The sequence below is a fragment of the Calypte anna genome, chromosome 7 (assembly GCF_003957555.1).
Source record: "Calypte anna isolate BGI_N300 chromosome 7, bCalAnn1_v1.p, whole genome shotgun sequence".
Classification (NCBI taxonomy): domain Eukaryota; kingdom Metazoa; phylum Chordata; class Aves; order Apodiformes; family Trochilidae; genus Calypte; species Calypte anna.
This window is the reverse complement of record NC_044253.1, coordinates 34875170-34902141: the sequence shown is the minus strand read 5'-3', so window position 1 is coordinate 34902141 and position 26972 is coordinate 34875170. Positions and strand designations below refer to the sequence as shown.

The following is a 26972-nucleotide window of genomic DNA, read 5'->3' as shown; positions in this document are numbered from 1 at the left end:
TGTGCAGCCTGGGCTACTGAGGGAACATTCAGTAGCCTGACCAAAAGGAGAAGAGACTCCTCATTTGGAATTCTTTCTGGGGGCTTCTGACAACACAATGTGAGGAAAAGCATCAAATAATCTAATAGGAGTGATGTAATTAATTAGGAAAGGAGTGAATTCAAATTAATTAGAAAGGGACCAACCTCTCTATTTTGTAAGAAGACCTCTATAGCACTGTGGTAGCATAGAGATGTAATTAAATTACACTTAGATCCATACAGCTATACACTTCCAGAAAGCCTGATACTTTATCTTGCTTGCAAGTACTTTTTTCCCCTACTAGTGTTTCATAATACTTGTCAATTGTTTATAATCTTTTCTACTCATTTATTTCTGCAGAATTTAATATTCAGTAAAAGATGTAGGATACAAAACAATTACAAGGATATTAAAACCCCAGTATTTATCAAAGCCAGGATAAGCATTAAATTTTGACTAAAAGAAACAGTAGGGTAAAACAGAGAGGAAAAGCCAATTGAGACTGTCAGACTCCAGTAAAATGATTGAGGAGTCAGATAATTTTCTCTTCACCCACCTAACTGCTGATCTATTAATATTTCCATGTGACACCCATCTATGGTGTTTAGTTGGAGAACTATGCTTTTATATTATGTAAAGGAATAGGATTTCTCAGTAGACTCACTTATTATATCCTATTAATGACTAACCTACCACCTACCTTTCTCCTGTGAATGATGAGCTTCTGGATTTGCCATTATGATGAGAAAAAGGGGACAAGAGAGGCAAAAGGAAGTGAGCCAGAGTATAGTTGATAGCAGATGGACTCAATGAGGATGCAGCCTGGTGTGTGGCTGCATGTTTCTGGTGGCAACCAGAAACCAAAGTAGGAGTAGAGCCAAAGGGCTGAGAGAATGGTGGAAATTAGGGTGGGGTGAGGAGTCATGGCTCGTTTAGAAGGGAAAGGTGCCCAGCTAACCCAAGAAAGGGAACAGTTAGAGATTGAAATATCGTATCAGAGGAAAAACACACACACACGTTTGAATACAAGGAAAACTTCCCAGAAAGAAATAATTTCCTCATGTATTTTTCCCATGGCACTGACTGTAATTTTTGTATTCAGTGCCACCATCATTTGCTTCTCAGCACTGCTAAGTCTCTCAGAAAGCCTCCTTAAAATCCTCAAATACATAAGAGCTCTTGGCTTTTGATTGTTCTGGTTAAGGCTCAAGGTGTAAAGAACCCATTCCCAAGCTCATGAGACAAATCAGTGTCTACATCTTTGTAAATTACCTATTTTTGTAATACAGTCTATGCAGCAGAGGCAGAAGGTTTAGTTACATACTAGGATACATTTTTATGAAACTGAGAGCAGGAAGTAAGTAATCTTTCATCTGGCACAGTCTGGCTTTCCCTGTCTGACAACAATATATTAATGCTTGTATTTCCATGAAGGCATCTTAAGTTGCTGGTAGGGAAGCCAGGATTATTATCTACAGGTGTAAGTAGTAGAAGCAAAAAAGGTAGCAGGTCAGGAAATCAATCAGTGAAACAGCAGCCTACTGCCAGGCCCTATATTACTCATAAAACCATGCTTGTCTTTTTGTACCTGGAGAATTCTTTTCCTCCTTTCTCCTCCCAGGCCAATTTCCCCCAGTTTTCCCCTCTTGCCTTTTTCAATTTATCATCCCTCACTTAGCCTCCAACCTCCTCTGATCCTATAAAAAGGGACAAAAGGCACCAGCACTGTTGTCCTTGTCCAGCAATGCCTCTTAATTTGTGGGAGAGAGCAGTAGGAGAGATCATTTCACACTGTGTACATTGCTGACATGCAGAGTCAGGAAAAACAGACACATTCCTGACTTCCTTTGAGAGTGATTTCCTCTGTTCCTGTCATGACACACAGTGCCAGGGCAGCCCAGCAGCTCCTGGTGTAATGCTCCAATCCCATATTCAGGGCAACATTTTTTGGCAGCTTTGCTAGTAATCTTGGTGAATTTGTAGATGTGTTGAATTTTGGGGTTACCAGTTTTTAAATCAGAACAAAAGCCAGCTCCATCTTTCTCATTTATCTGCAGAAGTCCTATTTTAAATGTAAATGTCCCAGATTTAGGGGGCTTTTTAACTTCAAGAGGAGGTGTTGTGTAGAAGACCCAACAATTAAAGTTATGCAAAGTACACTTTGATGTCTCTGAACGTTTCTGTATTCTTTCAATTGTTCTGCCTCCAGATTCCCCAAATGAAGATATGAGGCCTATTCTACCTCTCACATCATTAAAATGTAGTGCTGTACTCAGGGTAAGCTTTTTTACTCTCTGATAAATATTCATAAAAGCTAATGAATGCAATTCAGCAGAGTTCTGTAATCATACAAAATAACTGTTCCTCAAAATCTCATCAGCTCTGCTGAAATACTTTTACATTTATACAGTTTTCTCAGCTAAAAGAAGTCACTACTGGAAGTCAAGCATTATAGTATTCTGTATTAACCCACAGAGTTATTTGAAAGTGTATTTTAGGTTTGGTTTTTTTTTTTATTCCTTGTGATAATGTTGCAGAAGCTGGTAGATAATGAAACGAGAGTAAGGAGCAGTATAAGATCCTGTAAGGAATCCAGAACTGTCCCCTGCCTAAACTTAGAGTTAAATAATGTTTCAGGTTGGATCACTGTAATTTGCATAAACCAAACTTGAACAAGACAGATTTGAATTCCACTCAAATACATTTACTGTATTTAATTTTTTTTTAATTTTTATTTTAAAGCACCTAAAAAAGTAAAACAGGAGAGTAGCCAATGATGAATTGACCCTCTACTGATCCTGACACTGTGTTTTGAGACTGAGCTGCTGTGAATGTTTGATCCATTTGAAAAGCAGCTTTCCCACTGGGGTGGTTCTCTTGGTACACACTTTTCTGCATTTCAGCTCTTGCCATCCTAAAACCAAGCATTTTTGCCAGGCTATACCCTGTTAGCACAGTGATTATAAGCTTGACATTCAAGTCACTTATAGGTTTTGTTTGTTTGCTTTTTTTTCCTCAGACCTATTCAGAAGCAGAGCTATTTCTAGGGCAATCTGCACAGGGTGAAATAATGTGGTCATTTAGTGAAGAGCACTACAGACTTACCCCTGACACAAGTGTTACTGTTGGTGCTTCTCCTGCAGAGCAGTAAGGACTGGAAAAAAAAAATCGAAAAAAAAAAAAATCAGAATATTTCAAAGAGTGGTCATAAGCATTATTTTCCTTGCTAGCAAACCACAAGTCACATCTCTAGAGGTTGTCCCCAGCTATTTTCAGGGCAGCCTGTCTACTGGAGAGGCTCTTTGGCAACCTCAGGAAGCTTTTTTTGCTCGAAGGAAGGCTTTTCACCTTTATAGTTGTAACTCTAAACAATGCTTTTGACCCAGGGAACAGCCTCACTGGGGGGGGCTTTGCCTTCCTCCCCCTAAGGCCTGGGCAGAGGTGAAGTTCGTGGCCCGGTTTTCCTCTCCGAGAGGATAAAACCCCCACCCTCAAGGTGGTGGGGATACCCCCGGAGGAACCTGAGAGGATAAAACCCCCACTGAAGGCGGTGGGGATACCCCCGAAGGGACGTTCCCTTCCTTGGGGCAACCTCCACGGTACCCGCGGCCTCCTCTTGCGGCCGCCATCCCCCTGAGGGGGCTCGCCGGCCGCACGGTACCCGCGGGGAGGGCAGGCGGGTCGGTGGGCAGCAGCCGGGGCTCTCCAGTCCGGACTGACCCCGAAGCCAGCAGCCGCGGTCCTCTCCCGGGGCAGCGGGGGCGAGGGCGGTGGTGTGAGCGGCAGCTCCCCGGCAGCTCCCCCGGAGCCCTGAGGCGGGGCTGGGGGTGGGGGGTGAGGGACGGCGCGGAGCAGGTGCGGAGGGAGAGGCACCCCCGGCCCCTCGCTTGCCACAGGGGTCCCGCTAAGGGGAGGCGAAGCCCCGAGGAGAGGGCGCGGATCTGAGGGAGGCGCGGATCTGAGGAGGGGGCGATTTCCCCCGGGAGGCCGAGGGGTGACGGGGAACCCGGGGCCGGCTGCCCCCTCAGCGGCGGCGCTCCGGGAAGGAGCGGGAGGCGGCGGAGGGGCCTGTCTTCCCGGAGGGGTCCGGCCGAGGGTTTGCTCCGTCCCCTCCCGGCCTCTTCCCCCGCCACCCACCCTGCCCCAGCCCGCTCCCTCCCTCACAGCCGCCCCTGAGCGCGGCGCCGGGCGGTACCTCCCCCGCCGTCCTCTCTACGGGCGCCCGTCGAGGCGGAGCCGGGGAGGGCGAAGCGTGCCGGCAGCGTGCCGGGGCCGAGGCGGCGAGGGACGGATGGAGCCCGACAGCACGGTGAGGAAGGCGGTGAAAGGTGCGGGGGAGCCCCTCCGGAGGGAGGGGAAAGAGCGGGGGGAGAGGTGCGGCCTGCCCCGCCAGAGCGGCGCGGGATGGCGGCGGCGGCGGTTGCGGCCCTGCCTCGTTCCCCGGCCTGGCCTGGCCTGGGTTGCCGCCATTTTCTCTGTGGTGGCTTCGAGCTGTGGTAACCCGGTCCCCCCCCTTGCCTCGGGGTACGAGGTAGCCGAGGAAGATGGGTGTTTAACTTGTGGCGTTATGGGCTGTGAAAAAAAATTATTTTTTTTAAATAGCAGGGGTCGCTTAAGGACAGAGGTGGGATTGATTAATCAACGGGATTTTGTAGCGTTGGGGTGGTGTGTGGAGGTGTTCAACGTCAAAGTGAAAAATTCAGCAATTCTGGTCAAGAGTCGTTGTCATACAGGCTAAATAACCCCTAAAAATACTGATGAACATAGGTAGCCGTGCGATCTGGGGAAAAAACGATTAAAAGTGAGTTTGAAAGCCTGTAGAAGCAAAGGATTAGGCAATTGCCATGCTGGTAGCACAGATTTTTAGTATTTTCCTTGCTACACTGGCATTAAGCATGGGAAACGATGTTGAGAGAGCTGTTGGAATTCTGATTTTAGTGTTGGAATTCAGATTTTAGTGTTTAAAAAAATATTGGGGTTTACCATACTGGGAGTTCTCACGTGTTGTGTTTAATTCCTCATCATTTCTTCCATTTGGGGTGTTGGTGGCTTGTTTATTTTTTTTTAATACATCTGAAAAGTTTGCGTGAAGAAAATGAAATTTGAAAGCTTTGAGGTAAGGCATGTATTTTGGCTTTAGTGTCAACTGTTAATCGTTACTTTACAGTTAAATTCAGGTATTTTAGTGCTGCACACAATGCCCAGATGATGATACAAGTAGAATATAGTAATTGGTGTAGAGTTTACAGTAACCTGTTTCATTCTCCCTCAGCATTTGTTCTTGGCAGAAAACTTGCTTCTTTCTAAAGTGTTTGGAACTATGGGGACTATGACTGTTCTTGGCCTGCAAGTGTTGGGGTTTTGTGTTTATTTTGGTTGGGTGTTTTTTCTGGTTGGGTGGGCTTTCTCTGCTTAGGTACTAACTACTCCAGGGTAGTATTCCCATTAAGAGGAGTGCCATACTTTCCTGAATAGATCAAGTTGGGGTTTTCCTCAGCCCCAAGTACATGTTTTAGTAAATTCAGAAAGAATTTTTTATTTTCTGAAACTAAAAAGGCATGGACTAAGCTGGATTTATTGTCCTTAAGGGATTCAAAACTATGGCATTAACCCATTACTCAATAGTGCTAGTTTACAGGTAGCTGAGGAAATGGAACATAATCCTAGGAAGGACTGCAGGGCAAACAAATGTAACTGTTTCCCCTAACAGCCTTAATCGTTATTGATCTTCTGTCTGTCACTGTTATTTAACTGTCAGCCTTTATTTTTTGTGTTGTTTCTCTGAAACGTAAGGGATTTGTTTTTATCCAAGAATGCTTAAAGGCAGAGGTAAGAAAATGCTCTCCTGTGAGTGAGAGAGGAAAAGTTGGAGAGTGAGACAAAATGTAAATGAGAGGGGGATTCTATGAGGAGAGTAGTTCAAGAGTACTTTACTTTATGATCTAGTTCTTGAGAGACCAAGAGATATGGCTACTTCAAGAAGTGAAATAACTTTGTGCTCAATGCAGTAGCTTTCTATTTTTAAGACATGCTGGCAGATGTTTTGTTAGTCCTAACTACAGATTTGAAGGTTTGCACAATGGTAAGGAAAAAAAAATACATTTATCTTGTATTCATTTCCAAAGAGAAGTTGAAGGCTGGGTCCTCTAGATTATAGTGACAGTGACATTTGTGGCTTGGATTACTGGTGTTATCAGCTGCCCTGAGCTTTGCTCCTCCTCACCCCGACACCTGCCTAGCTCAGAACTGCTGCAGTCCTTGATCACTATGGAAACCATGATGCCCTGGCTGGCCACTAACTAAAACAGAGTATTTTATCAAGTTTGTTCTCACGGAATTGAGTGCTGCAGACTTCTCAAAAATTGTATCTTCCCTGAACAGCAAGCTGTGTCTGTAGTTTTGTCTCAGCAAAACCAGGACACTGTGCAGGGCAATGTTAGTTTGCAGTGAAATACAAGTCTGTATTGTTTCACAATTCACAGTTTTAAGCCTGGTGGAAGTTATAACATTAGGCAGAGCACTAAACATTGGTTTCCATGAAGTTTCCACTGTACTGCATTCCCTCACTGGAGGTAGAGTAATTGGGTCCTTCTTTTGCAGAGGGAATTGCTGTTTGGATCACTGTGCACTGTGTTTGTTGACCAAGAGAGTGTTGAATCAAAAGATGAGACTTCAGGTGCTGTTCTAGTCGGTGGTAATGAGCTTGTTGATTTTATGCGGTGGAATTAAGAGTGCTTGGCACTTGAAAAATCAAGCTGAAGCTGTTGCAGAGAGCAGAGCATTGCAGATGGGTGTGGGAGCACAAGGTCCTTCCCATATGGATTAAAAACCAAGGAGTTTCTAGTAGGTATAAATCTCTGAAATAGAATTAATAATTGAAATAGATTCCTACAGCAGGATGCTCTGTAAAGTGAGGAGCTGAAACTGGGAGGTTGGGCCCTAAATGTTTGATTCAGAAAGTTGTGGAAGACTTCAGCCCATAGTGTACCCACTAAGTCACTTAATTGCTTAGAACTAAGCTTATGTTGAAAGACTTTGAGCTGCATTCTGAATAAAAATAAGTGTTTAGTGGTCAGTCGTTCAGCATTTGCTGTTGAGAATTTTTCTATTTAGTGGCTTACATTTTGTAAGATACTGAAAACATTTGGAAATATTTTCTTTCAATCAGCAGATCACAAATCAGACGCAAACAGAACTTTTATCTTCATCTCCCAACACTGAGTCACCGGTGCCATTAAATAACCTGACCAGTGCTCCAAGGTCTGGAACAGTTATTCCAAATCGCATCTTTGTAGGAGGAATTGATTTCGAGGTATTTTTTTTTTTCCCTAATTTTACTACTACTTGGTAATTTATAACCCTATAAAAATCCCTGGGAAAAAAAAATGTGAGATGTAATCATGTGTGTGTTTGTTTAGGTGGTAAATGCCCTTCACTATAATGTTCCAACCAACAGAGAATAAAGTTTTAAGCCTTGTTTACACAATTGCTGCAAAGTTGACCCTCTGCACTCCTAGCAGCTGGTAGTTTTTGAGTTACTGGGTCTTCAGAATTTTCTGTTTTCAAAGGAAATGGCTCTTCTAATCAGCACAGCTTACAGTAGAAAAGCCTGTGGAAGTTTTTTTATTCAGTGTGACAGTGAAATGTAATAAACCATAAACACAGTGTTACAGTTTTCAAACGGAGCAGTTCCTTTAGCACTTTTTTTCCAGTTCATACAGAGGAGATACAATGCATACATTCTTCAACTATGACAGTAATTTCTTAAAAACCAATAAAAAGCAATTAAACTATTAAAAACATTAAAGCTTTCCTGGGCAGTTTGCAGTGTTCTTAATTCATTGAACACTCAAAGCTCTCTGTTTCAGTGGGAAAAAAAGTAGACAAAAAAATTATTTGCTTTCCAGTAAACTATTTTACCAGGCACTTGGATTTGGTGTGTCACCAGACTACTGGCTCCTGGTTGTAAGAGGAAATGTGCAGTCTCTTTAAATTCAGAGAAACAGTTGTGTAAGAGGAGTTGCACTTGGGTGTTTTCATCTTGGTCTGAAGAGCTCTTTCTTCAGTGGTGTCTCTTAGACATAGGTGAAGGCTTAACATTAGCTGTTCTTCAGAATCTGACAAATGCTTTTGCCCTGTCATGAGAAGGACTAAGCAAGTCCTAAAAATGCTTCTGACAAGCTCTTCTAGGCAACATGTTTGTCCAGATACTTGCCAATTTCTTAGCACATTCTTTTTTCTTCTTCCTCCCCTTTATCATGCTGCTCTGCAGATAAACTTGTGGCTTTCCAAGTTCATAGCCTTGTGCAGCTGTGCTTCATGTCCGTGAGGCATTAAATGGCACTCTCAGCACTGACCAGTCTTAAGGGCTCTTTGGTTGGTTCCTGGTGTCTTTTAACCTTCAGGTTTTTGAAGCAGCTGAGCTACATGTAAGATATGGAGCTTAAAGGAAACAAATCTTCCAGAAGTGGGAAATTTTGTCTATGAGTCTTTCATCTCTAAGCAGAGACATGTTGGTGTTTGTTGGAGAACATTTTGGAGAAAGGAACATTTACAATAAGAGTTTTTTTTTCTTTTTATATTTTTTTTTTTTTTTTTTGTTTTTTTGTTTTTTGTTTTTTTTTTAACTTGTGTATGTGAGAACACTTTAGCTGTGGAATTGTTTTATATAAGCTATCAGTTGCCTGGCTGAGTCTGGGTATGTACACAGGCTTTCACACTTCTAGTTAGGTGCAAAGCATGATCATGAAGAAAGTGGTTCTGGATTCCAGTCAGATTTATTTTTTTTAACCTCTTCATGGTGGGTAGTTTCTCAAGAACTGGTGCAAGCAGTTTCCAAGGAGGGGACACAGTTACTGAGCTTTAATAAGACACTGATGTGTTTAATGCCTGTTCAGTGTACTTGTATCTGTTGTTAATCCTCACACTTTCAAAGCAACTGAGTATTTTCTGATGTTTTAATGCTTGGATTAGTGATGGAGATGAAGCAGTCATCTGTTTTGCTCCCTGCTGAAGAGGGAGGTTGTAGGAAGCAAGCTGCATTATTCCTGCTTGTAATGTGTCTTGAGAGTAGAATTACTTAAAAAGGGTTTAACTTCATACTCTTTCTAGTAATGAAGGTTGATTACTTTTTGTTTCTTAGGTTCTCTTTGCTTTTCACAATTAGATGAGCCAGATCAGGTTTTGATGTGCAGGAAAGGATTTGCTAAATTGTATGAAGTTAAAACCAAAACTCATCACTTAGAGGTAGAATAGTAGTTCTGATGTACTTCCCTAAATTAATGGGAAGTATAGATGGATATAGAAATTTCTTGGAGCATGTAGGGATCCATGCATATAAGCACATTTCCTCCAGCACTGTGTATAGTGCTAGTAACTAAGGACCATGTAGAAATGTGGTGGTTGGTGCACATATTTGAGATGTGTACACACTTGCATTGTAGCAGAAAACTGTTTCATAGACAAGTTCACATAGCTTAGGTGTGTCTTTACATTAGAAACTTGTCTTCCTCCATGCTTACTCAGTAGGGAACAGTTTCTTCCTAATGGATTTAGACCATCCTCCATTAGAAAATGTTTTCTTAATTTATAAAGGGGAGTTCCTGGGGTAAGCTTATGCATATCTGCAGAGTCTTGTATTAAATATGCTTTACAAACAGGAATTGTGGTGTATTAGGTGGATTTTGCCACTAATCCTCTGTGGTTTGGTGGGTTGTTGTTTTTTTTTTTCATATTTGACCTTTGCAGATCCTTTATGGAAGCTGACAAGCTCTGCTGTTCTGAAGCCTGAAAATGTTGCACTGATGTTTTGTGTTGTGAACAATGTCTTAGCTTACAGAAACTAAAATTCTGACCTCTTAAATCTCCCTCAGTGGCCTTACCTGGAAAGGGGCAGTTGTTTTGTAAATCCACCCAAAGAGGAATTCTAATGTTTTAGTGGCTTTCTGGCATTATTGCTGAATGTGAAAATGTAGCTGTGAAAAAGCAATGCTGCTCTCTTGCTCTACATGGCTTCTACATGTTCATTCTTCTCTCTTCCTCTCCAGAGTTATAATTAGTTTGTAGCAAACTTTATCCAAAATATATCTATTAGAATTCTTATGGTGAATATTCATTGAATAACTATGCAAACCAAGTTGGTTTTTTTCTTCCTTCTTGATTTTCCTGTACCAGACAAATGAAAATGAACTGAGGAAGTTTTTTGCTCGGTTTGGCAGAGTGAAAGAAGCGAAGATAGTAAGTGACAGAGCTGGAGTATCAAAGAGGTTTGTATAGAGGAACAAGCATGATGTGGGAATTGAGAATATAGCACCTAGTTGTCTGGCTATAGTAAAGTTGATTATGGCTTTTACAGCTTGAAATAATATTAATTTTGTCATTGAAGTTGCAAGGTAGTCCAGGTAAGCAGAAATCTGCTCTTAATGCTTTCAGCTCTGCATACAAGTGTGGGGCATTCACAGCTATTACTGAAGTAGTGGGAGCAGTGCTGTGAAGTACAGTACTGGGGAAAAAAAACAAAAAAAAACCAACCCAACCCCAGACAAAACCAAACATAAACCCCCAACCAGAATAAAGCCATCCCAACTGTCTCATCTTGAGTACCTGTAATGAGGGAGAGCTTCAGATCAAAATCTCTTTGTTCAATAGAATGGAAGGAACTCAAGATGTATTCTGAGGAGCAAAGACAATACAGAGACTGCTCTGTAGCTTTTTACATGGGCTGCTCAGTCACTGCATAGAAACAGTTAGGTGTGACCATATACAGAAATTAATTGGCAAGCAGAGTATAAAAAGAATGTTGAATTAAGATTACAGTTGTTACTGCAGTCTTTGTAACTGAGATTGGTTATTTTTTTCCCCCATTAGTTTAGCTTTTAATGTCAGCAGTAATGTGCAGTGTGTAAATACAGACTTCAGCTTACCTACTGTAATGTTTATTTAGGTATGGCTTCATTACCTTTGAAACAGTAGAAGATGCACAGAAGATTTTACGAGAGGTGAGTGATAGTCCCCATTAGGATGAAATCAAATACTTAATCTTATATTAGGCACATAAGGACTCAGTAGCAATGGTTGTCTGGTCCTCTTCTGTTTGCCAGCTTGCATTTGTGAAGTTTGGGCTGCATGGTTAAGAAGATGGCTTTGTGAGATCTAAGACAAGGTTTATATTGAGATCTTCTCAGTCAGGAGTTGGGAGAGAGAACTGCTGTCTTTTATTCTGATATGTTTGATTGTCAAAGCTGGCATAATCCTTTTCAGGAGTAATTTGATTTACTTGAAGTCTTTAACAGTGAAGCTTGTTTTATGTCATGTAATAGTGGCTTCTCTTACCTGCATTGCTGTCTTGATGTTCTTGTAGAGCTCCCTTGAGACACAGTTAGCTTTTCAGCTGTATATTAGCTCTTCAGCTGGTTTTAGTATGTTGGCTTTTGGTTTTGGGTATTTTTAATAAATGTGTGCTCCAAATTCTGGTTGGATGTGTTAGACACATCAGTCAGGATCTGTTCATATGTGTGAAGTTTTTTGAGTTCAAGGAAAAAAAAAAAATCAGACCCAAAAAATAATATCCAAGGCTTGCAAATTGCCTTCTCCCAAATACAAAGCTGGCTAAAAGACTGAAATACTGAATGTTTCTTGGAAAGTCCTGTATCAAAATTGAAAACAAGAGATGAGACATTTTCAAATGAATCTTCAGCATGTTTTCATATGGCTGTGTGGAGCCAAAAGAGTACACAGACAGGAACTTCTTGAGCCAGCTACTTTTCTTTCTCTGTTTTTTACTTGTTTCTGTGAACTGGAAGAATACTGTAAGCAGTACAATTGGAAAAATGTAGCTTTACTTTTCTGTACTTAGCACTTTTTAATTGAAAAAAATTTCCTGCAAAAAATTTAGCCTTACTAAGATACCTGGTTTAGTGTGCTTTTATCTTTTATGAGCCTGGATATAAGGATGTTTTAAGGCACATTTGAATGAATATGGGAATGTTTCACTTCCACTTTTCACTTACAATTTGGCTTTTTTCATACACATGCTTTTCCTTTCATCTTTTGTAAAGAATTTTGTAAGGAAATTTAATCTTGGAAATTGTCAGTTGGTGTACAAATGTGCTTTTTAAAAGCAGTAAATACAATATGGAAAGGTATTTACTAGAAAGGCAATAGAAGGGAAATATTTATTAGAAAGGAAACCAAAATCAGCTGAAAATTACAGATACCAGTTGTTAGTCAAGAGGCTCTATGAGGAGTAATATTTGAAAATAAAAATTATTCAGTTTGTATGTGAAGTTTAAGGTTAAGGGATAGAAAAGTAACTCAGTGTAACTTCTGGGATTTTTTGAAATACACAGTAAATGAAAAGCAGGGGAAGGTGAAACCTATAAAGTGCCTTGTACTTCTGATTTTTGTTTCTCAGGTCCCTAGATAGGTGTAGAAAACACATATGCTGAATGTTTTTTTTTCCCCTTCTTTAATTCTAGACTGGAAAACTTGATTATAAGGATAAGAAATTGAATATTGGTCCAGCAATAAGAAAACAACAAATACGGAGTCCTCGTATGTATTAACCCAGATGTGCTTGGTTGTGCTAAGCATTAATGCTGTGCACAGATAGAATATGCACCCTGCCCTCTGCTCTTTCCTTTGAGTGCTTTCCCTCTCTGAAGATCAGAAGCAATAATTTATTTTCTATGACTTAAACATCTAAAAATACTAATTCCAGGTTCTACTGTGATATCAGAAGCTGGTACAATGTACTTAACTACCTCGAGTGGATGTCCTTATATTTATCATAATGGAGTAGCTTATTTTCATATGCCTGAAGTTGCTTCTGTTCCCCAGCCATGGCCAGTAAGTAATTTATTTTTGCATCTATGCTTCTCATGGGCCAGGATGAGTGCAATGTTTTTTAAATTCCTCCTGCTTTGGCTGTGCCTTGTGTTTGATGTTGGAGTGGCTTCCTTAGATTAGCCTGTTTATCTTGTGGGTTTTTTAGATATTACTTAAGTTTATTGTTCTTCTGCTGGGGACTTTTGCTTTGATGTGAGCAATTGGACCAGAGCAGTACAGAACCAGAGGGAACCTTACCCCAGGAGAAATTTGGCTCCATTATTCCTTCATGAGTGATGTGTTCCTTGTTGTGAATTACAATGCTGAGCCTGAAAAGGCAAAGTAGTAACAGATAAACAAATCAAAAGTGAGACTGGGTACTACTCTAATCATTCACATACTCTTATTCATGAGTACTTCTTGTTTTAGGAGGAAGCTAATAGAGTAATTGTTTGGCTTTAGTAGGCCTGGGGAAGTTGGACAGAATTTCTTGGGAAGTACACAAAGGAGTTTATCAGTTGCTTCAGTTTCTTTACAAGAAGGAAGGATTGCAAGGCTGGTGGGATGTTGGGACCCACCTAGAGGCTGCATCCTTAAGGATTTCTGTAAAAGCAGCATTCAGAGTGGCAGTACATACCATGCCTATCAATGAGTGGAAAATTCCTTCACATACTGGGGGAAAAACTCAGTAGAAGAATTGCTAATAAATAAAACAAACTTTCCCAAAACAAAGATGAGCAGCAATAGATTCTTTCGTGTTGTTTATTTTGGCACCATGGAATCTTTTTCTTGGTATTTAATCTCTGTTTTAATCAATTCTCATAACTTCCAAGATGTTTGCTCTTCTAACAGAGGCACGATACAGTGTCTGATAGTGCCCTCTCAACTTTAAAGGAGAAGCATAATGACCAGATCACATATTTTAGGAAGCTTTTTTGCCATTATTGCTCTCCATTTCTAGAGAACTTGCTCAAGTTCTGCCTCTTGGAAAAAAAAACCACCAAAGCAAACAATACTTTTAATGTTCTAGTTCTGAACTTTGGTTCTGGTGCCCTGGCTCAGATGCACTGTGATTTGAACAAACAGCACTCCACCTTTCCAGTTATAAATAGTGCTGCCTCTTTTGGTTTCAGTTGTTTACACAGTCTTAATTTTGATTGTTAGGAAAGTACCTATAAAGAAATAAACCTGAAGACTTGATGATGCAGAAAATCAATTTTAAGATATTAATATTTTTTGATGTGTCCTGTGTATGTATACCAGTGCAGATTGGGTATTTTGGGGGGGGGGTTCTTTGGTTGTTTGTTGGTTTTTTTTTCTGTTTTGCATTCTGCATTTTCATTTTAGTGTGGGAAGAATTAGTTTTGGAGCTGTTCCTTCCTAAATGTTTGCAGGAATGAGTGGATTTAGTGGCAGGGGAGTTGCACACAAACTGGAACTAGTGGTTCACAGTGCTGCACTGCCCTCTGCTATGGCTGTTTATTTCTGTCCCACTTTTCTTCCACTGATGTTTCTCTGACCCTGAACTGGGCCCCCCAAAAAGCCAGGCAGGACTCTGGCTGGTTTAGCTCTCTAAAGTGGCTCACTACCAAATGAGGTGAATGCTGGGCTGGTGTGAGGAAAGGAATAGAAAAGGTTTTGAAGATTCTGAGTGTAAGTTAAAACTTGGTGATTTCATTTTCAAAAGGGAGGGCAGACTGTTCAGCATTGTAGCACTTCAAAGCTCTTCTTAATACAAATGACACTTTATGAAATTGCTGCATTAAGACTCAGAACTTTTTTCTTTTTAAGTTGTGCTCTGTTTCCAGTTCACCTGTGATGGTAGCTCAACCTGTTTATCAGTCTCCTACCTACCATTACCAGGTATGTGTTTGAAAACAGTTAATCTACTGAAAATCAGCATTCCTTCCAGCCATGTAGTTGTATTTGCAGCACTGTCTCAGGTCTGGTTATTCTAAAGAAATTAAAAGACTGTTCAAAGTAGTCATATAAAACAATTCTTAATTTAATTGAAGGCTTTCTTTTCATTAGAATACAATTTAATCTGCCTTTCTAACTACATGGAAACATAATAAATCCAAATTTTCTTTGTTGCCATAGAATTGGCTTAGTACCATCCTTAACTTTTAGCATCTATGCCAAGTTGCTGCTCAAAGCAGGGCTGGTTAGATCAGGCTAGAAACCTATCCACTTGTGTTTTAAATATCTCCACTGATGGAGATCCCACAATATTTCTGGACAGCCTCTTCCAATTTTTTTACCATTCTTACAGTAAAAATTTTTTCCTTATTACAAATTAGAATTTTCAGTGTTCCAACCTGTTTCCTTTGACTCCTGCACTCCAAACACCTCTGATGAGACTCTGGCTCAACCATATTTATGCTCCTACCTCTCCATGAGGTAGTTGTAGCCATCAATAATTATCCCCTCCCACCTTTATCCTTCTCAAGGCTTTTAACAAACACAATTCCCTCACCATCCTGTTATGTCTGTTCTCTACTCCTTTAACCTCTTGGTGACCCACTACTGGGTTTACACAGGATGTTCATATTTTTAATATGTATTGGAAAGTTAACTGCATTTTACAGCTCTTTTCCTGGTTTGACACACTTCTTAGATGCTTCAGTATTTTATGAGGTGCCCAAGTCAGAGGTTGAGTGCAGACAAAACTACATCCCTGAATTATTTGAGGGCGTAGGAAAATCATATTTTTTCCTGTTAAATTAATAACTTAATTATTAGAGATTTCAAATGGTTTTGCTTGTAGTTTGTGGGGAATTCTAGCACATGTATGCATATGTTCCTAATGACATCAGTAGTGTCTTTTTGTTTGAACTTAGGCACAGACACAGTGTCTTCCAAGTCAGTGGCAGTGGTCTGTTCCACAGGTAAATACAGTTGATAGTTGAAGCATTTTACCATCAGTTTACTTCTGGTTTTAAAGATATGATGCACTTACCCAGCAGTGAATTTTCCCACTCATTTGCTGCACTGCTGAAATAAGTGTTAAGTGCTGTTATTTTAGCAATACATTTGCCCCACTTGCTGTTACATCAGAAGGCATAAAATAGCATTTATGGAAACATCAAATAGGAATCTGATGTAGAGAAAGCATCTTCTCTTTCCCTCTGGCAAAAAGTTTGTCTTAAATTTTCTAAGAGAAGATGGTAAAAGCTGCCATATTTTGCCAGATAGGAGGAATCAGTATTAATTAGCTCATTGCACAGCCCTGTCCAGATATGGCTTCTTTCATTCTGTTAGTGATGTCTTTGTAATCTGGGTGCTGAAATGCTGTGAAACAAAAGTTCCTTTTTTTTAAAAGTTTCTCTTGTAAAAATGTAACATTAAACTCTATAATTTTTCTGTGACACTTTTCAGCAAGTGTCAGTTTTATAGGTTTAGGATTTCTCTAACAATTCTCTCAATTTAAGTATAAATAAATCTGAAAAGTCTATAAAAAGTGATTAAAGGACATACTTGTTTTATCCTACTACCTGACCTTTCTACCCACTCCCCCTTCAGTTTCTTTAGGTCATCAAAGGTGAATTTGATACTTGCTTTTAAAGCTTTATCTTTGTAGCAAAGAACATTGTAAAATAACCTCTGGTATTTATAGTGCATAAGTCATGTAATTTAGGAACATAATGTTTCCTTTCAGTCCCCTGCCTCCTCACCTGCATTTTTATATGTGCAACCATCTGAAGTCATTTATCAGCCAGTAGGGATTACCCAGGAAAGTGGATGTGTATCACCTTCCCCCCTGCTAGTGGAAGCTGCAGTTCCTGAGGTATTTTATAAAGCATTTTGCTTACAATCAAAGTGTTTATCTCCAAATGAAAAGCATATTTTATTTTTTTTTTTAATTTAAGCACAGGCACTTTGGAGCACTTGATCTAGATAAAGGAAATTTACCAAACTTTGGTACAGTGGGGAAAACATTGATTTTAAATACTGATATTTTTTTCAAATTCAGCACTTTAGATAAATAATTTTAAGTTCTAATGAATGTAAGTTCATGTGAAGGGTTTGCAAAACCATGAAATTGTGAAACAAGCTTTTCTGCTTATTTTTTATATCTTTTTTTTTTTTTAATACCAGTTGTATTCTGATCCTGGAGTCCAAGCACCACATCACCAGCCTTTTGCCCAGAGTGCCATAGTCATGCCTGCACCTGTAAGTATCAAAGACACTTCAAGTAAGCACCATGGTCTGACTGTCCTCATCCTTGAAGAGGGACAGGAGGAGAAAAGGGGCAGGGATGTTGCCCCAATTAGTAAGATTGCTAAGATATGAAATAATTTCTAAACTAGATTTAGCCTAGATTTGCCTGAGAGCAAAAAACTTAAGGCTTCAGTCATTTTAGCTGATATTGCCCCACTTACTCTTCTGTGAAAAATGCTTACTCAGCTACAAAAGACAGACTATATATGAGAGAATATTAATAGGCTTTTATAGCTATTTTATTCATTTAGTTTACATTTCTTTTAAGAGAAGAATCCTTTTTCCAGACTACTGTGTAACAATGTCTGCTAAGTATTTCCAGTAGAGGGGGATCTAACATTAAGTGTTGCCTTCAAATAAAATGCAAGCACACCATTAAAAAAAATAGAAGCTGAATATGAATTTGAGAATCTACTAATCCCGAGTGATTCTTAGTTTTAAGAGATACTTAGAAGGGAGTTGATACAAACACCACGATCATAATATCCACCTTTATGTTCCATTTTGTAACAATATATGAAAACACTTCAAAAATGCCAATAGTAGTCTGAGAATCAAAGTGTCAAGCAGAGAAACAAGCTTTTTCACCTTGAAGCTTGAATTTTATTATTTTTCCTACAACCAAAGTTATATGAAAAAAATAGTAAGTAGTTAAAAAGTGAGTTTAGAGCCTTGGTGGCTCATCTCTTCTTTTACATGAGTTACCACAGTACCATGCTTCACCTTATAGCAAAGGCAAAGTAGTTTACTTTGTAAAAAAAGTAGTTTACTTACTTACTTAAGTAATAACACATGAATTTATAATAGAATACATGGTAGAACCATCTTTGGTTACTGTGGCATATAAAATGGAGCTACAACTTCAGACTCTATTATCTCCTGATGGAATATTTTCTATATTTATTCATAGTTTTAGGAGTGATTTCACACCCAGCCAAAGCTGGCATAACCCAACAGTTCATTCCATTTCCCACACCACCCATTTCCTGTGCTGGTAGAGGTTTTTATGAGGCAATATGCTAAACCACATCAGGGAAATGGTGTAGCTAAGGGTGAATCCTGATTCCCACCACCCAAAAACTGCTAATTTAAACCTGGATCAGTTCCTCAGACCCCTTGTGAAGCAAGTGTTCAAAGTCTTGTACCTATACATGGCTTTGGGGATAGGCCAGAGGAAGTAAGACTTGTGTTAGCAGTTCAGGTTTAAATTTGATGAAACTGACCATGAAATTGCTAATCCTTTCCATTCCTTCACTGTGTTTCTTACTCATTCCTACTCATTTTCTCCCCAGTTTTTATTATCCAGAACTGAAATTCTAATCCATTCAGGTCTCAATTAGATTCACAGATACAGTTGAACCCTTGCAAAAACTTGATGGATTCTGGTAACTTTATTCATAGCAAGATAGTTTCTGGCATGGTTTAATTTTCATTTAGTTGGCTTCATCTATTAGTAATTAGTATTTCTGGATTATAATTCTTGCCACACTTCACCTTACCTTTTCACATGCCCATTTAAAAATTCTGAATATATTCCTTGTGTCATGAACATGCTCATCTTGTGTCTGTTGCTGGGGCTGAGCACTCAACAATGGTTGGAAAAACCCCAAAATGGAGAGAATGTTGACAGCAGCCTGCTATGTATTAAGCAAGTGGTTGTGTCATTACCACCTGCTCCACAGCTGCAGAGAAATACTTCCTGCTGGCTGTAGGCTTGTTAAAATATCCCAGCAAATACATCTCTGCTGCTCAAAACTTGCCAAGTCCTGGGTGTGTCAGAGAGAGCAGTTGCTTCAAATGAGGATTTTGCCTTGAAGGTAACTTGCTGATTGCATCCACTGCATTAGGAGTTGCATTCAGAATAAACATATGCTTTATCCTGGGAGCTGCAGGTCATACAGTGAGAGCAGGGTGTATCCAGTCAATATCCATATATTTTTGGCAGCTGAAGGCTACCACCAAAGTGGAGCTCAAAACAGAGCATGCACTGCAGGTCGTATCCTAATGAAGTCACAATGGTTACCAAACAGAGTGGCTGAAATCTTTATTGAGAGGCAAATCACAGATTTCTAAGCCAGTGTTTCTATTGCTGGTGTGGATGTATGAAAAGAGAACTCAGCTCATTAATCATGTGAGCCATTTAGCAAAGGAGCTTCAGTTCTGGCAATTCTCTAATTTATTTTTCATTGTCTTCAATCCACCACTAAAATAAGAGGTTTTTTGATTTAACTCTTAGTACAAAATTTGTGGTATTCTTAAAATGGAAATGAGAAGACTACATGCCCCATTTCCAAATCTGAATTTATTTTTAAGATCTATATTTGGTATTTCATAGAATCATATAATCATAGAATCAGATAGGTTGGAAGGGACCTCTGAGATCAAGTCCAACCCTCGGACTTGCTTTAATTTAAGGTTTGATTTTTAACTTAAATTAAATTTATTTTTAATTTAATTGGGTTTTGATTTAAGGTTAATCAAAAACCACTCATCCACTCCTCTTGATTGTGTGTTTGCTAATAATCCTTTATGTTTATTTGAAAGTCTTTTCTTTTGGGCTCCTAGCATCTTTTGTTCATGAGTATGTGGGTGTGGTTTAATTTTTACCTCTATACAAATGGTTAAGGTTGACATTGACTCTCAGAGGCTGCTAGATGACACTTGTTTAGGAAACATGATTTTTTTTTTCTATTTCTGCTGTCTCTTACACAGTGTTCCGGATATTAAGGTGTCCTCTGCTACAGAGATTCATGTTTGCTGCTACAGGACAGGTACAAGTGTTTGGTAGTATTTGTATACAATAATAGCAGCAACTCTAAGGTGAAATCCATGTTTTCTGGTTTCAGACCTAGGAGAAAAACCTGTGAGTTAAAACTTTGGTCTTGCTGGATGATATCTTGAGTTCTAAGGCACTGGCCTGGTAAATGTTTGTTGGATCTCATGTGTGTGAGAGAGATCTGTGAGGCCTGGGGAGCTGAGCAGCACAGGTGCTCTCTGCATAAACTGAGCAAAGGTGTAGAAAGTTCTGGCACGAGGAGGTGGGTAGCTAGTTTTGTCATGGTTTTGGGTTTTTGTGGGGTTTTTTTTAGTTATCTTCCCCAGCTGCAGTGTACCTGTCAGGGGTAGGCATGGTTCTGATATCATGGTTCTTGCTGTTCCCATGGTCTGCATCCAACAGGATGGTTTTGCTGACAGGATAGGATTGCTCAGTGTCAATATAGAAGACTTTAGATCCTTGGGGGTTGGTGGTCTCTTTATTTGGATATTTGGCTATAGGGACAAAGGGTGAATCAGTCCTAAGTTACCTAAACTCTTCACTCCTCTCCCCTGAACAGGCAAGTTTTAGCTGAGGAGGTCTGACAGTCTTCCTTAGTCTAGTTCTTGGAACCTAAAAGTTCCATATGCTGTACAGAAGTGCAGAGCCACAGTACTTTCTCCAGAACCTTTCTGAAGAAGGCACAGAAGAGTCTAAAAATAGGAAGGATTTTGTCAGGGTTAACTGAGTTCTCTAACAAGAAGAGAGTAATAGAAATGTATTCTGGTTTTCAGATATGTTTGCATGCTAGGCTTTCCACTACCTTGTTCTCTGTTCCTCACATTCTTTTTTGGTAGCTTTAAAACTGAATTTTCCATGTACTAGAAGAAAATATTTAGAACGTGTTCTATATTTACATGTGTTATGCACAGATGTGCCTATATATCCTTGTATATACACACATGCTTATGTTACAGATAAATTGTGGTTTTTATAAGGGGAGGTTTTGGTGTATTCATTTTGGGGAAAAATGTAGTAATTTTATGCTAGTGCAATGTGCTATTGTATGATCTGAAAGAAGAAACCCCAAGTATTACATCATGTTTTCTGTACAGGTAAATATTTTTAATTTGTATATGCAGGGAAGTTGAAGGAAGAGAATAACCCTTTTATTTAAGGTTACCTTAGAAATGTGAATCTAAACTCCTAGTTGTCATCATACATGATTACCAAGAGCCTTGTCACCTGCTGTAGCAAGGACCATTGCCTGTAAAAAGGGTTTTTTAAACTCCACCAAAACCATATTTGTTAATTTTATATTAACACAGAAATGTGCAGGTGGAATGCTTTTTTTCCACATAGTGTTCTGTTCTCTTTACAACCTTCTATTTTTCCATTCTAGTACTCTCATTCTCATGGTAAATAAGCAGATGGAATTTAGCACAGTCTGCAATATTTCTTCCCTGTTTCCTGCCTGCTTTTAAGATTTCCTAGTCATCCTTTTAGGTAAAACAAATTTGATATAATTAATGTGATTCAGTCATGGAGTAGTCACACATATAGTGATCCCATCCTGATTTTCTTTATCATTCAGCTTCCCAAGTTCTGTGTGTGTTTGGATAATTTCTCTTCTGGGAGGGAAATTTCCAGCACTTTAATGTATATAATTTGTTTCAGAAATCATTTGAATTTCTTTCTTGGCAAGTCAAATTTCTCCCCTTTTCTCCCTGTGTGATCTACAGGGGTTTTTATTCATGGAGTTACACTCTAGCAGGTGCTTAACCATGGTTTTTATTGTGGAAAATGTGCTGCTTTTAGTTGCTTATACTTATTTTTTTTAAAAAAAAAAAAGACACCTAGTATTTTAACAAAAAGAAGCTGGGGAACAAGACATGTTTTGCACATGTTAAAATCTGTGTCTGTTTCTTTATTTGATACCCTCTAAACAACAGAGACATTCTTAGCTGGCTCTTGCTGTTTGCTAAGGTGTGCTTGATCCCCAGATGTGGCTTTTAAAAAAAATACTGGAAGTTTGCCAGGGTGAAACTGAGCATAGCAATTTTAAGGCAGCAGAGAGGAGGAAATATGTTTGTGTTCTCAGGAGTCAAATCTAAAGAAAGAGCAAGAGAAATAGATTGGGACTGGAGTCCTGGTGTAATGAAAGCTGAAGTGGGAGGAGAGATTGGCACTTAGATGGTTATGGAACCTAGAGATTCAGGCAAGCAGTGCACAACATGATGTGGAGCAAGTAAATGATAGAAAGAAAATGAAATTTTGAGATTAAAGAGCCAGAAGGGAGGGTAAAAAATGCAGCAGTATAACAAAATAAGAAAAACTGGGGTGCTGGAAAGGTTAGAAGAAAAAAGGCAGAGGGAGGAATGGGAAGAAAGGACTGGGGTTAGTTAAGGAAAGAGATGGGAATCCCACAGAATCTGGGATACAGAGCATCTTGGGTACCAGTGGAGGCTGTGAGCTAATGGAGTAAATGGGATGCACTCTGAAACAACAGAGGATTTTTCCTTCTCTTCAGGTATCAAGGTTGCATTCTGTCTGAAACCACCAGTTTGAAGTCACCATTTTCATCCTGGAAAAGATTACAGAATGGAAGATAAAATTGTTAAACCACCTTCTTCTGCTGGTTCTCTCAAACAGATTTTTAGCCATCTGCTTTGTTAGCAAATACCTGTCACATGGGGGATACATTCTTCCTGACTTCCAGCTTTTGCTTGTAAAGAAATGAAATGAGATTCTGTAGTTTGGACAGGTAACAAAACCACATGAAACCATGATTTTATCCTGAGTTTCCTTTCTTAATAAAAATACTGTGACAGGACAAAATGGTGATTTCTCATACACATCCTACTGTGTATGCTTTGGTTACTAGCATAGATTGAAAGCCAGGATATTTTTCACTAAAGGGAAAATTTAATCTTTATTTTTTAGATTACATCAACCCAAAGGATCCATTAGTTACAAAGTAAAAGCCATTTTCCCACATACTGGGAGAATTTTTATGCTCTCTCAGTTAAAACCTGGTTATTTAAATCTATGTGCATTTTGCTTCTAGTAGTTTGTCAACTTTTTTTTTTTTTTTTTTCCAATTGGTAGTCTCTACTTTTTATGAAGTGTTTTACTTACATGTTGTGTTAGTCCTTGGGAATAATAACTTTTAAAAATAATACTTGCACCACTAGTTTAATAATTATTTATCCTCGTATTAGGCTGGTGTTTTTCTTGCAAATGGTAAGCAATAAATTTGAGTTTATGGTATGTTTTTATCTATAGAAAAAGGCAAGAATTGACTTTTTACTGTTACAAGACCACTGACAACTTCTACTTGCAGCTTTGATTTTCTGTTGTCTGTGCAAAACTCCTTGGCAGTATCACAGGCTCCTACTGAACTGCAGAAAGTTTTCTTTTTCTTTTTTTTTTTTTTTTTCCCCTCTTGCTTCTCCTCTTACCCCTTAGGATTCCTTCTGTGTTTTGTGTAAGTCCTCAAAGGTTAAAATTCAGGGTGTTTCTAGCAACCATTGTATACTAAATTTTATATTTATATGGCAAAATAATAATTTAATAAGCTCTAATAGATAACTGGATAAAAACCTGTAGACAGGCAGAAAAGTTACCAAAGTTCTCTCTCTTCTGTATTCCTCTGTGTCTGATCAAAGACCATTTTCTTACATTAAGTACAATTCTCTAGTTCACAAAATACTTTTAGTTCTTACTACTTCATCATCCCAGAAAAACTCTTTTCAGCCTTCATATTAATGGTAATTTTTCATATTAATGGTAATTCTTCTTATACTGAAATTCATTTATCAAAATAATAGTTAAGATTAAAGGCTATGAGTGAACTTATTCCAGTAGTAGGGGAGCAAAAACCAGAAGAACACATGACTCTCTTGAAGTGCTTTTCTGTAAAATAGTTCTAAAATGTGACAAGTTGTATGGGTGTAAAAAGTTTTTTACAGTAAAAATGGCAATAAAATAGGTTTGTGGCTTTGTATTGTTGAAGTACTACAGTAGTTTCAATTCACCTGGTATAAAATTGTCTTACATTCCTTATTTAAGTAAAAAAAAAAAATACATTATTTAAATCAGTATTTTAAGGATCCAAAATCAGTGTCTTGATACACATGTGCAAATCCTTAGAGCTGTTATTCAGAAAACCAAATAGAAACACAGAAAGCAGAGCAGTGATATATAGCTCTCATTTTAACACTTTAATAATGTAACAAGGATGTAATAGAAAATGCAGGTCTTGGAAGGCCCCTGCACACTTCTTGAGTCACAAATAATATAAAGTAGTATTGAAAATGTGATTTTTGAGGGCCTCGTGTGCCTGTTTGTCACCTCTGTCAGTAGAGCTGCAGCCTGTGTGAGTACATTAAATGTAACCAGAATTCTATTCATAATATTTCCAGCTGGTTTGGATCAGATGAACTGAGAACACCCAGTTTGATTCTAGAATGTGTCATTTTAGCTGCTCTCATGGCTGTGTTTATTGATCCTGTATTGCAGATAGAGATGAGCCAGTTACAGCAGCCCCTGGTAAGTGAGGTACTGTGGACATGCTCAGACAAAAGCTTAGCAAATGTGTTGGTCTTATTTTAGAGAATGGGTAAAAATTTTTAATATTAAAAGCTCTTCCTGTTGAAACTACTTGTAGTACAGCAATAATAAACAAGCTGATATAGTTTGTAACTTCCAGAAAGTTCTGGGTTGGTGACTAGAAGTTGAATTTGTCCTTATTTACTGTTTGCATTGTAACTTTTGTTTGTTTCATTGTAGCATCAGTGAGTAGTTTAAATATGCCTTCAGAAAAATATGAAAAATTGAGTTGATTAACTTTTGTCATTAAACTGTGTGTTTGCAGTCATTAAACTATGTTGTCATCTTTATTTTTAGAACATTAGGTTTCATATTATTGCAGAAAATCTGTCTTTTTTTGCTCAAGCTAACATGTGCAACAAGGCTGTGTTCCTGTTAAAATCACAAAATTGTCCCTGTGAAGAAAAAGGAAACAAAGAGTGGGTTGAAGAAAGAAATTGAGTTGTCAAAGCAAGGAGCCCTCAGAATGGAACACTGCTCCTTTAACATCTTTAGATAAAGACAAAACAGTTTTAATCAAGTCAGTTTACAGAAAAACAAAAAAAATATATTGTTTTGTTTTAGTTAAAGTAATACTTCCTTGGGACAGGGATGTGAGAAATACTGGACAATTGAATTTCACAGTTTTTCTGCTATAATTTTTTTTTCCTCTTTGTGTCATTATCCTGTCCCAAGCAAATCCTTTCCATTTGCCTTGAGTTGTAAAACAAAGTAAGAAACCCTAAAAAGAAACCTAGAGAGCAACCATGACAATTCATGCAGTTTGAGATTATTATTTAGTTAGTTATTAACACGTGGATTTGGAGTCCTGTAGCTGTTCAGGTAAGTCAGATTTCTCCAGAACCTGAGGCTGACTTAGCTTGTGTTTGTAACTTGCCCCATATGTCTTCCTAATGCACTTGTCCTGTTAAAAATGTTCTGTGTCAGTGATGACTGATCTGTAGCAGATAATCATGCTTATTTTTTTTTTAACCTCAATGTTTTTATGTACTAAAAGCTGCACACGGGAGTTATTACTTCCAGTGGAAAACGTTTGGCCCAAATATTATTTTGTATTTTGACTTTCTCAGAAAAACTGATAATTATCCTTTCTGTTTGTTGTTGTTGTTTGAGTCAGTTTTGGTTCTGTTGAAATATTTCTAAACAGCAGTAATTCTTTAGGTAATTGGTACAGTTTTTTAAGTGATCTGTATTTTTATGCTCACTTTTCTATTTTTTCTTTTAACTTTGAAAGTAGGAATGGCTCTTTAAAGTCTGTGCAGCTTGTAATAGTGAATTTATTCCAGGTAAGCTCATCATTTAATATGTTTTGAATAAATAACCTTTTCACAGATGTGCCACCATTGTTTTCTGTCCAACAGCCTGGAAAGTATGAGATGATGTCCTCTCAGAGCTTCAGCCAGGTCCAAATGATGGCTGAGCAGGAGTCCTTTGTCCTGATTGTGATGTTGCTTAAAAGTTTTATAGTTCTCTTTATGACATCCTTGCTGTATATTTTAAAATTTAAAATAAAACACTGCTTTTGAAGCTTTCTGAAGTTTGCATAGCATTAAAGCAGGAGGATTCTTAGTTTTAACATACTAGCAAGTATCCTTATCAGAAAGAGAGATGTCTACAGAAACATTTGCTAATGATACTGCTTTAGCTGACTCTGAATTACAGCTTCAGGGGCTTATGATCCTTCTTGAGTTTTGGTAGCCATTAAGAATTAAATGCTTCAGTCAATTTCCCTGAGTTTTGATTTATTATTTTTAGCTTTTTTGGGGGCATTGTATATACAAAGCCAAGGAGAATGTGTAGACCTGCACCGTTGTCATCAATTTCTTTGCTTTATGATTTTTATCAACAGGAAGTTGAAATGGCTTGAAAAAATAACATACACTACTGTGAATGTAGTCTCCCTTTCTTGATCTTTCAAGATCATGGGGTAGGCAAAGTTTAAATAATTATTTTATTTAATTGTTTGTGCAGGTCATACTTGGAGAAGGCATTCTTGTATATAGGCTTGGTTTTCAAGTGGTTTTATCACAGGTGTTCCAAAGCCAAAGTGTTGTCTAATTCCAGCAGGAGAAATTTCATTAAAAAGGGGTGCCAACACCACTTTTAATTAGCACCAACTCCATAGGCAGAGACCCTGCTGTAGATGTCAGTAATTTCACCAATGAGCAGCTCAGCCTGGACTCAGGAACAGGAGATAAGTTTCAGAACATCAGTTTCAAGCATCAGATGATGTCCTTACATTCAGTTGAGTTTAGTAATGTCACAAGCAAGACAAAAATGCCTCCCACACAAATATTTCCAAACCTCCCATGACCCTGAGAACAGGAAACAAAGCATGGGACAGGATCAACCCCGAGGTGTTGGTAGCCAGCACTTCTTTTTCTGGTGAAAACTACTCTGCAGAACTGCTGCTGCCTCTCATCCTGCACTGGACAGATGCTGCTCTTGCTGCTCTTTTGCTGTCTTTGTATCATTTTTTCCATTTCATCAGAAGAAAAACTATAAGGGGATGCTGGAAGCCTTCCAAAGAAGCACAGTT

The 26972-nt window shown here is 38.7% G+C and overlaps 1 protein-coding gene across 1 annotated transcript; it reads left to right on the top strand.

Moving 5' to 3' along the window:
* Positions 1 to 2571: 2571 nt before the first annotated feature.
* Positions 2572 to 17139, top strand: BOLL (boule homolog, RNA binding protein). Its single transcript, XM_008495990.1, is given in 10 exon segments — positions 2572 to 2592; positions 7190 to 7333; positions 10195 to 10286; positions 10964 to 11018; positions 12498 to 12573; positions 12740 to 12867; positions 14638 to 14709; positions 15687 to 15734; positions 16505 to 16633; positions 16945 to 17139. Coding segments are annotated over 10 exon segments (960 nt in total).
* The last annotated feature ends 9833 nt before the right edge of the window (positions 17140 to 26972 follow it).